Raw genomic sequence first — 12,101 nt, 5'->3', positions numbered from 1 at the left:
GTTGTTTTAAAATTGAGGAAATATTATACAGGGCAGTCCCTGCAAACATGCAATGATATTTTAATGCAAATCTATATACAACACACTACACGAAATGTTTTCCATCCGTTCCCTAATTTTTGCCTTACTGTGTTCTCTAAACCCAGCTCGTAAGTGACCCCTAGTGGGAAGAAACCTTCCCCTCACTAAAGAAACAGAAAAAGCCACAAATACATCCAGCTTTTGAAAGCTATAGACTCACGGTAATTTTAATGTAATGCCAAGCCTGTTTTAGCATCAGCCTGGGCAGGGATGCTGATGAATACCAAAGTCTTATAGTGCTGGTGACCTGCAGCATGCCAGCCTCTCTTCAACAAAGAGGGAGAAGCCTGAAGAAACTTTTACAAGTGAACAAATTAAGAGATAATGCAGCCTTCTAAAACTTGCAGGAGCCAGCATGAACAAAGCGCAACTGTCAGTCAGATCCCAGACTACTGAGTTAACACTCATGAAAAAGCAATCTCTGTTGAACACTTCCATTTTGGCTCAAAAGCTAGTAAAAACTTTAAGTTTCATAGTCACTTTGCACTGAGATTGACTAAAAAATGCAGGCTCTGAGCAGAGACCTAGGAAAGCCTAGTTTCCTGTAACTGTGTCTCACAGTTTAACTGCAATAGCCCTCATTATATTTTGATCTCACACACGTTCTCTCTCCTTTCTCAATAGGGCCAGCCAAATGCTTCTCAGCAGCATAGGCAAAAGGGGTTTTTTAAGAACAAAACATTTTTCAAGGCAAGATGTTAATTTAATGACCCTCACTAATCCAAGCCAACTCTTTGTATCTAAAGAGTCAAGACTCTTTTCACTCTTGTTTCTAGGTAGTGAGAACAGCAAGGCTCCAGTTAAAAGTGCTGCCTTTCCCTGTGCTCCTCCCTTATTTGAATGTGGGTAGGTGTTATAAGAGGAAGCAGACAGTCCAATATCACATTGATGTTCTTTCTGTGTCAGCGGTGTGCTGCTTCCTTTGTCACACTCTCATCACCTCTTTCAGCTATGGGGAAGAACATGGATGTTAGGCAGTCAATTTACAGTTATCTCTTACTGTTATGTCCTTGCAGCTCCCCATAAGATCACCTACACAGTTATACATAGAGCTCATATCACTCCACCACATCTACCCTGTATCTCCAACTCCCATATCTCAACTCCGCATGACACTCCTGTCCTCCCCTCACACCAACATCTTCAGTACCTCCCAAGTTCCTGCCTCTACATTACTACTGCTTGCCCAGCTAGCTGGGAGGGGAGCAGAAGAGGTTGGGTGTCTGTTAGAGGAATGTTTTAGCAAACTGCCAATCTCACTAGCAATTTTTTATTGCCAGACAAGACTTACAGGCTGCCTTGAATATAACTAGCTTTGAGAAGTATCCTGCCCTGCCCTGTATATTATTAAAACTTGCTACAGAAACTCAGCTTCTTTTAAAGTTTACCTCTATTGAATAGTTGGAACCCAAAAGTTTAAGAATTTTACTGAAGAACTGGCAAATCTGTTAGGAAACTAGACTAATAAGAGTATGCAGAATAATAGAAGACTGAGAAGAGAGAAGAAAGATGTGTCAAAATATATGGTACTTATTCTACCTCTCTCTAACACAACTAACATAACAAGTTTAACAGAACTGTTCACCAAGGTATAAGAGGAAGTATCTCTGAGAAACAAGAACAAGTATCTTGGTTCCCATCTGCAGATTTCCTTGTCTTTGCTTTTCTATTCATCCTCATTCATGCTGCACCTACCTTCAAGTCCTCCCTCTGTATGCTAGAGATAAGGACAGAAAAGAGGAGCATCCCTCCTGTCAGTTACTCTACATTACCACAGTTTACAGTTCTCTCTTATGCCCAGCACCATCATGGAACCAGTGCCAAAAAAAGCCCTGTGCAGCCTAAGCTCTTCTGAGACTGTCTCTTTTCCAGGCAGAGGATTTCAGCTGTCAAACTTCTGACCTCTGGAAGTAGGCACAAATCAGGAATCTGCAGGGGATCACATCTCCGAAAAGGTGGCATTAGCTCTCCAAAGAATAGCTTCCTGATTTTCTCTGACCAAGAAGAGCTCTGAACTATCAAAGCAGGAGGTGGTCCCTATGTTAACTTCATTATCTTGAGTGCTGATAGAGGGAAAAAAGGAGCTACTGACTGTCAAATAACCATCCCACCTCAGAGGGCCATTCCTTCAGAACCACATGCTTGAACTCCACCAAAACTGTAGAGATTATATTATTAGAATCCAGACATTGATACAAAGAGCTTTTCAAAGTATGACAACAGTACTGAATTAGTTTTGATTTACAACGTGACACACCCTCCCACCCCCCACCCCCCCTTTGCAAATTCTGATACAAAGAAACAAAAGTTAATTTGAGGAGGGGAGGCAGAAGAATACAAAACAAACAAAAGCAAACCCTCCCTTCCTACACAGACATGCAACTCAAAGTCTTGCAAATCAACAACTTTGAATTTGTTATGAAAAAAAAATCCCTAACCACATGGAGTTAAACAACAAATATTTTTTAATTGACAGCACTTTGTTATCAGTGCTTGGGTTAAGTTTTACAGAGAAGTTCTTCAGAAAGTCACTTAAGAGAAAAAGCACACTACCTGTCAGAATGTAAACGGTTTGCCAAATGCACTGCATTCTCCAACCAGTCTAGTAGAAGCATAGCTTTTAGCAGCAAATAGGGTTCCACACATGGCATACATTAAGTCTGTTTCCCAAAAAGAATAAGCTATTTCATCAAATACATATTTTTACTGGTACAGATGCATTTACATTGCTACATCTATTTTTTTTTTTTTCTGAGGCAACTTTGCCACAAAAGACATTGTTATTCCTAGCCAAGAGACAAACTGACAAAGCTTTCAAGTACAGACAAAGCTTTCTGGCAACAATGCACTGTTCATTCGAAGTAATACATATATCACATTAAGAAAAGCCAAAAAAAAAGTTAGATGAACTATTTATCAGGGATCAACAGAATCTTTTCAGATCTCTCACATGGTGTGCTTTTCATTCAGTACTTTTCTCAGCTCTCAGGTTGCTTCTGAGCTAGAGTAAAAAGCAAATTTCTTCTCTGGAATAAATACCTTCAAAGGCCTCTTGCTTTTTGTTATACTGGCTAAAAAGACAGGCGCAATGCCTAGCTTTGAGGACAGGGGAAAATAAGCGAGTCTCATATTTTGTTGGATTATACATTTTTTGTTTACTTTTAAGCACAAAAATTTGGATAACAATAAAAACAAGGCATTGGAGTACAACTATGCCTCATTTTGGCACTGGAAAATTTAAAAAAAAACTCTGAAGTTTCACAGTTGAATCTCAAGTTCAACAATACACATTAATATGTATGGAAATATTTCAGAAACAATTGTCTCAAAATGTACCCTGAAATCTAGGTTCATTATAGCATTAGCTGAAAGTTCAAATTTCCCATCCTCAAAGAAAGATTTACTCAGGATAAAGTAACTTCATACTCTCTTTGCTGATATAATGGACTTGGAATTTAAACACAGACAATGTCATCACAGAATTAAACCTGCAGGTCAAGACACGTAAGTTTGGTCTGACTTAATTCTGATTGTTCTGTAGTGTACCAAGGTATTCAAATGCACAAAGTTCCTGGCACTGCATTGTCCTTGCAAGTGCAGTATTCTGTATCTCAAAGCATAATTTAAAGGCAAGTTTGACATTCAAGAGGTATGTTCAATTGTACTTCCAGTATCCAGCAAACAAGAGTTAAATCCCCCCAAATTGAAGCTTCAGCCAATATGCTTCTATTGATTGTTTATTATTTTGGGAGGATGTACTGTTTAAAAGCTAAGTAATGAAGATTGATTACATTTCACCATTTGGTCACCATACATTTGGAAGATATTGAAAAAAGTTATTCAGTCCAACACAGTCTGAGAAGTTAGTAGTAAAGTCTAAGAGGTTTCAGATGAGCAAAGGTGCGGGGTGTAATATACTTCTTAAAGGAAATAACCATTACTGTGACAAACCTCTCATTCTTCAAGGAGTGAATTATTGTTTTGAAACCTAGAAAATAGGCTGAAACTCAGAGCAATAAAATACAATCCTAGAATTTATGTCCGAAAAATTATCCTTTGAAATGGCAATGTGAAAGAGTGAATATCTGAACATTTCAAGGCAAAGCTGCAGGAAAAAAAAAAATCAGATCTCTATGCTTGAAGCTGCCACTGAACACAGAGGTGCCAAACAACAGGCTTATAGTGGTCACCATTTGTTTCAACATATTGAGTTCATCCTGCACTACAGTGACACAGATTATTTTTTTTTTTACACAATGTACAAGCCTACAGTTTGCTTAACTGCTTTACAACAGATCAAGGAAAGAGGAAAAGAGAAAGGTGCTGCGTTTTAGTATCAATACTTCTCTCTAAAATAACAAGCAAGTAATCTGCCTTTCATCCTACATTGCTCTTGGTTCAAACACTGCCTTCCTTTTTGCTGTATTATTGTAAAATATAGATTCTTCCCAGTTAACCGAATTTAAATTGTCCATGCATTTGTATCTGAAACAAATCATACTTGCAAGTCTTAGTGCAAAAAGTCCTGTGATGAAAAAGTTGCTTCAAGTGCTGTTACTTTCCAGATCTCCTACCTGATACTCTGTTTATAAGAAAGGAGATCAGGAATAAAAAGTGCACATTGTCACAGCAATCATTCAACACCAATGGCAGTGACCACTAGTCAAGGATTGACTAGCATAATCCTACATAGTAAGATCTGGACCTCTTGGACAGGTGGACATTATGATCCATTATTTCAGTACTGGAGCTTCTATTTGAATTCAAAGGCATAATATAAACAGAATTTCAACTTCAGACTGGCAGAGGCTATAGATATTTTAAGAAAATGGCAGGTAAAGAAAAGAAAAAGGAAGAAAACAAAAAAAGTAAAACTGAAAATCCCCAAGATATGGGAATCAATCACAACAGTAGCTTTATTTGACATCTCAATCTGACATTATCTTTCTGCTGACAAGTAACCTAGATAATGTTTCCCCAGCAACAGTAACAACGTGAATTAATTTCCACTGTTCAGAAAGATATTCTAGAGCTAAAATGAGACTTAGTGTTCATTTAGTACAGCTTCCGACTCATGCTATCTCCAACTTGAATATAGCACAGCTGGACATCTCTGCCTGTTTTAGAAGCAGCACAAACCTAGTCTGGCTAAGGTATATGTAGTTATTACATCACTTTTTTTAAGAGCTTCATCATCTCATTTCTATATGTATTTTTCTTGAATGACTGTGTAAATTTTCAATATAACTATTGATAAGGTTTAAATATTTCTTCCCAAGTTTTCCACAGTTCACCTTAAATTAAAATTTTCATGTTCCAAAGGCAAAAAGTGCATTATAAACTCAGGAAATGTTAACAACTGCCTCTCCAATTTTTTTTTTTTCAAAGAAAAGGACACTACATTAAAATTTAATTATGTGTAAGTTAATTATACCTTTGATTATTTTTTCATACATCAAACTAGCCATTAGTTTTTATTATATATAAACTTTTTAAAAAGTAATAGATAACTTTTTAAAATATGAAATCCTGGGCATGAAGTCAAAATTCAATCCTTATCCTCAAAATTAGCGTTTTTTATAAAATAAGGAACTAAAGAACTTGTCTCCACAAATGCTACAGTTACACCGATTTTCACAAAGCTAATGACAGTTTTGCTTATATTTTACTGGCTTTTTAAAAATCCATACAGTAATACTGGGATTTTAAGATACATGATAACCATATAAAGTAGAAACTTCAAAATGTTAGTCCTAAAGAGGAAAAAAGAAATTCCAATCCACTCCTTAGCAGCTAAAAATTACATTGTAAAAGGCATCATCCAAGACCCAGAGAATAGATGGGAAGATCTGAAAGTAAATACCAAAATTTATATCAACCAGTATAGGAGATTTGATGGCATTACTAACGGCATTGCAACAATAATGCAAAAAAACATAGATTGTTCAGGAATTGTAGGCAGAGGAAAAATCAAGAGTAGCCACTTATTCATACAATAAAGTTGAGAAAGTTTTATTTGATGTCCAAATGCAGTAGAAAATCAGTCTGAAGAAAGTTCTGAAGTGAAAAAGGAGGTGGGGAAAACAAACCAAGGAAATCACACAAAATAGAGTATGGTCCTACTGTAAATCAAAACTTACTGATCAGAAAAGAAAAACAAACTAACCAAATTAGTATTTTAATGTAAAGAATTTTCATATTAGTGCCCTAAAAATTTACATTTTTTTCTCAATGGAGTAGCAAATGCACAGCAAAAATCAATCATTATTTCTTTGACACAAAATAAAGGTAATTTCTAAAATTAATTAGAAAAATCTCACAGGGTTATGTCAGTCATCAGTTTACATGACTGATGTAAACATGTACCATGTTTACATCATGGTACAAATGCAGCCTCCAGTTTGAGGGTGAAGAATCATTAGGGAACTGCTAACTCTTAGAAACAAGGAGAAGAGCATTTGCGATTGTTCCATTTTTGGAAGTGCTAACAGGACATTGAGCTTGCTTCATTATTAGTTGACTCATCATGGCATTTCTTATTATAAGGAAGCATAAGAAGATCATCCACAAATCACTTACTGTCAAGGAGTATTAGATAATCTCTCGACAAAGCTCCAGATAAGCTCCCCATACAAATAGTGATAAAATGATATTCAAGAGTATTCATTAACTCTCTTCTCAAACAAGCTTAAGTATTTCCTCAAACTATTCAAATGCCAGGTACCTCTTTGCTCTCTAGGAAAGAAAGAAGACTTCCCTAGAACATGATTTATGGAGACAAATAAATTTGTTAGAAAGCTGAACATACTTCATCTTTATTTTAATATGCTATCTCTTCATTAACAACTGCAGTGTTTACATACAAGTTGCAATTTCCTTTCACACAATATCTTGGAAGTATGTCATGGCTAAAGCAAAAGACATCTAAACAATGACTCTATGTACAAGCACAGGAAAACTACCTTTTAAAAAACAGTGGAAAAAACACTTAAAAGACTGGTTTAGGTATAAACTTTAACTATACAGCACACAATGCTAAAAAATCTTTAACAGATGGCCTGTAACCTGTAATATGCCACTAGATGGCAAGTTTGGATAAAAATGAGCTAACTTTTTTTTATTCATGAGGTGTTTGAAAATTTCAAATGTGTAGGAAAGGAACAATAATGCAAAAAGAATGAAGGAGTACAACAGAAAAAAAAATAAGCCACAAGTCTTCTGTATAGAGCACATTTAATATTAGTCAAAAAGGCCAAATGGGTTTTCATTTTGTTTCCACATCTGCCACACAAATAGATAATTAATTCTTACACATTTATTGCTTTCAGACAGGGAAGAACTTGTTTCTTTTTTGGTCACAGACAGCAGCATTGGCTGTAGCAACCATGAGAATCCAAGATCTGGAGGAAGGCTAAGAAGGGAAGCAACAGAGTTAGGTCTTGGGAAAGCAGATTTAAGCTTATAGAAGGAATTGCTAGTTAGGATTCCTTGGAAGAAAAACACAGACAGGTTAGTGGTGCACAACACATCCATAAGAGCAGGATGAGGAAGCTTGGTTCTTTCTTTTTGGCAAAGAGGAGGCTAAGGATTGATTTAATAACAACCTGTAACAACTTAAGGGACTTTAAAAAAATTACAGAGCCAAATTCATCTTTGCAGTGACAGACAATAAGCCATCAGCTGCTATAAACTGTGACTTAAGGTTGGACATCAGGAAAAAAAAAAAAAGAAAAAAAATCACTAGAATGGTACAACTAGAATGCAAGAAGTCTCAGAGTTGAAGTATGCACCCTTGGAGTTTTTGAAGATTCAACCAAAGGGCTTAGCTGATCTGATCTAGTGTTGGTAATAGTCCTGTTTCTAGCAGAAGGCTGGATAGAAGCACTTCCATCTTCACTTCACACTGACAAAAAGACTATTGGATCTGTCAAAGTTTGGCACACATGGAAGAGGAATCATTCAAAGGGAATAAAAAAAAACCACCAAACCTGTCTGCATTTTGCCTAATTTTGATCAATTGTTACACCCAACTTGAGTTTCTATACAAAAGTATTACTTAATGTACCAGCAGAAAGACATAGAAAACAAATGTAGACTTGAATTTACAGATACACATATTTTAGTCAGTTTGTCTGGATCCACTTGTCTGCTATACAATGAATCACAGAATCATAGAATGGTCAGGGTTGGAAGGGACCTCTAAAGACCATCTAGTCCAACGTCCCTGCTCAAGCAGGTCCCCCTAGATCAGGTCACACAGGAATGGGTTCAGGGGAGTTTTGAAAACCTCCATAGAAGGAGACTCTACACCCTTCCTGGGCAGCCTGTGCCAGGGCTCCCTCACCCTTACAGGAAAGTTTTTCCTTAAGTGGAACTTTTTGTGTTCCACCTTTTGTCCATGACCCATAGTTCTGTCATCGGGCACTACAAAAAAAGTGTTGCCACAACCCTTTGACATGCACCTTTCATATATTTATAAGCATAAATGAAGTTCCCCCTCAGTCCTCTCCAGGCTGAAGATTTCTTCACAAGAAAAACACTCCAGTCCCCTGAAGTCACATATCACATATTCTCAATCTATAAATTGTGCGGTGCTTATCATACGTATCTTCTGGACTAAATAATGTTGTTTTGAGAAGTGACAGCTAAATCTAAAATATCATCCAAGGTACCTAAAAACATTTACCTGTATGATACGGCTGGAAATAGGCATCCAAGGAAGAGCTTCTATAGTTGAGTTCCCCTAAATACCGACAATTCATTTCTGTGCTCATGCAAGAGTGGTACAGAAAAGGAGTAGGAATCATAAATCACGCTAAGAGCAAGTAGTGACAATGCTATATTGGAAACAACAAATCTCAAAGAGTCTGAGTAGTCTGTATTGCTTTTTAGTCATCTACTGTGTCACGCCTTCAGATCAATATAATACAGTTCTCATGTATATGAAGTCATGTTTAAAAAAAGTTTAAATTACCGCTTTATATGTTCTTTACAATTCTCCATAGCAGTATCTTTGAGAGGTCCAGAATAGCTAGCTGACTATTTGAATTACAATAAGCTATTCTATTTCCAGGAAACTGAGTCCTCAGAAACAAAGGTCTTAATTGTGTAACCACACATTCTTCTCTGCTCACTTAGGTCTTTCTGTTTTGGTCTGTCCCACCATTCTTCGCAATTTGAGTTTGATCTTTTATTGGCAGCTTGTACAGAACTTTCTACCTTGATTGAGGAAAACAAATTCTGTCTTTTAAGGCAGTTCTTTCTGCAGTTTACCACAGCCTTGTGTTTTGATATTGCAGAAGCATGCAAATTAACAGTAAAAGTTCTTAACAGAAATACAGCAAAGGTATCTGAAAATTTAATGTTACACAATTCCCCCATGGTTAAATTCAAAACTACTACTAGCAGGTAACAAAATACTGTAGAAATAGAGTTTTTTCTTACCTGTAATACATATATAAACTTCTCCAAACAAAAATAACAAATAAGAAACAAGATGTATTTAAGTGAACACTGAATTTGTCTTGTAGGGTTAATACTCAAACAGATGCAATGTAAACAGAAGCCTTACCTCATCAGAAGAGAGAAGGTAAATAGGTGTTAACATAGGAGTTTTACTTAATTCACAACTCAGGCCAAGCGATGTCAGGATCTCTCTGAGAATTTCATATCTCTGGGCATTGCTCATCTTAAGCAGATTAAAATCCTCCTCAGTTTGGACATTCATAGAATTGACATCCAGTTCCAAGTGTACCTAGCAGGATATGTGCAAAGGGAATAAAAAAATTATTTTGTGGTATTACACATTTTAAAGCAGCAGAGCAAGATAAGCTCCACAGTTCCAAAAACAGCTTTGTCCTGACTGCTTGCTGAAATGTCCAGTGTTACTAAGTGCAATTTTAAAGTTTCTCATGTCTTCACCATATCCATATAAGTAAGGCTCTATTATCCTAATACACTAGTTTATACCTATATATTGATAGTTCTGATTTGGGGGAATCACAGTTGCCAGCACACTACAATTTTCTCTGAACCTACACAAAATATCCCTTCTTAATAAATGGGTCTTTTTCTGGAGGAGTTGTTCAAACTTGTATTTATTAACTTAAACTTTTCCTTCTGCTCTTCATGTATGCTAGCAACCTAGAACCAACAGCAATACTGGTCCTATTTGGCTTGTACAAGAGTAGAATTACATTAAAATTGAAAGAGCTTTATCACAGGATCATAGAATAGTAGGGGTTGGAAGGGACCTCTAAAGATCATCTAGTCCAACACCACTGCTCAAGCAGGTCCACCTAGGTCAGGTCACACAGAAATGCATCTAGGTGGGTTTTGAAAACCTTAATAGAGGGAGATTCCACACCCTCCCTGGGCAGCCTGTGCCAGGGCTCCCTCACCCTCACAGTAAAATACCTTTTCCTTATGTTTAGATGGAACTTTTTATGTTCCAGCTTTTTTCCATTACCGCACGTTTTGTCACTAGCTTTATCAGAGGTTGCACAAGATATGTAGAACTCAGGCTGAGCAAGTCCTTACTGTGTCACATGAATTAAGTTGCAATCAGACCAGATAAAGAAATGTTTCTGTCTGAAAGATAACTAAAGAGTCCCAAAACACTACCTTGTAGAGAATCAATTCTCAAGGCTGAAGCAGATAGTAAAGTAGAAATGAAATACAGAAGAAAAAAAAAATCCCTTCTAGATCTCTTGCTTGATTTGGAGGTTTTTAGGTAGGTTTTTTTTGTTTGATGTTTGTTGTAGTCTCTTATTTGGTTTTGAAATCGTATTTCAGGGGAATATGCTGAAATTGGGGCGGGGTTGGGGATGGACAACAGAAGAGTACAGAAATAAAAGGAAACAACAAGACTGTGATGGAATATTTAATGGCTGATGTCACTGTCATTTCTCTCAGAAGAGAAAACAATAAGGCTTTTCAAATCCACACTGGAAGTCATTTAAAATTATAAAATGACACACTAATCCTTTTAATCTGATTTTTGAAGCTATACTATAATGCCGTTTTTCTGGGGAAAACTTCTGCAGTATTAAGTTTTACTACAGCAGAAGGGTCGATTTAAACGGTACAGCAAAGCAGGTTTTACCATGGAACTCGCAGAAATGGATAGCAACAGTATCTAATCAATTTTCTAGTAATCATACAGCACATGGGTGGCAAAGCTTTCTACGCAAAGTTATAAACATGCTACTATGTACAATAGTTCCCAAAAAGCTAGCAGATATAATCTGATAAACTGATAAGAGATGAAAATGCTACTAAGAATATGATAAGTATTTCTGAATTATGCAATTGCTAGAAGGGTGTATGCAAACTGATACATGAGCAGTTAAATTGAGTGCTCTGAGCTCCTGAGAAAGTTCTCCTGTAACTGAAATATTGGTAAAAAGGGGTCCTAGAATCTTTCATAAAGCTTGTTCAGCTATATATCCATTATATTCCGCATCTACTGAAATACTGTTAAATAAATACTGCTCTGCTTTTCTTAATGTGCTGCTTGAAAGCAAAGGCAGAGTAAGAAAAGTGATAGAATTGTGAACAGTCATACTAAAAAGATCTTCACCTCTGCTCCTACGGAGGCTAACTCAAAATGTGCAAGTTGCCTTTGGGCTCACTTCAGAAGTTTTACTACAAAATGGTTGAAATCTATCTAGATTTAATAGTACAGGTTACACACTCAGGTAGATGCATACTTCCAAAGCACAGACTTATTTGCTAAACTTACAATACCTCTTATCAGCCTTTCTATCACTCAAAACTGTAGCCAGATATTTGTGAATATTTAAATAATCAGTGACCAACATTTACCTTTAACACAGTCATGGAAGCTTCCTCACACATTATCCAGGAAGACAAGGAGTAATAACAAAAAAACATTATGAACATATGAGGTGTGGGTATTGTTTGCTTTTTTTACAGAGATCACAACATTGTAACACTGGAGAAGTACCAATTTGCTGGGATATCATTATTCTTAAATGGAATAAATAAGATTTTGTTTC

General features: G+C 36.5%; 1 protein-coding gene across 2 annotated transcripts in view; it reads right to left on the bottom strand.

Annotated features, from left to right (window-relative positions):
* Window positions 1-12,101, bottom strand: part of HLCS (holocarboxylase synthetase) — a 121,830-nt gene that overhangs the window by 96,128 nt on the left and 13,601 nt on the right. For both annotated transcript variants that reach the window (XM_062001158.1, XM_062001168.1), the window contains exon 5: window positions 9,653-9,835. In XM_062001158.1, coding sequence (XP_061857142.1) covers window positions 9,653-9,835 — 183 coding nt within the window. The remainder of the gene's footprint in view (window positions 1-9,652; window positions 9,836-12,101) is intronic.

The sequence above is a fragment of the Colius striatus genome, chromosome 1 (assembly GCF_028858725.1).
Source record: "Colius striatus isolate bColStr4 chromosome 1, bColStr4.1.hap1, whole genome shotgun sequence".
Lineage (NCBI taxonomy): Eukaryota > Metazoa > Chordata > Aves > Coliiformes > Coliidae > Colius > Colius striatus.
The sequence above is the reverse complement of the archived record's forward strand: the minus strand, read 5'-3'. Positions and strand labels throughout refer to the sequence as shown.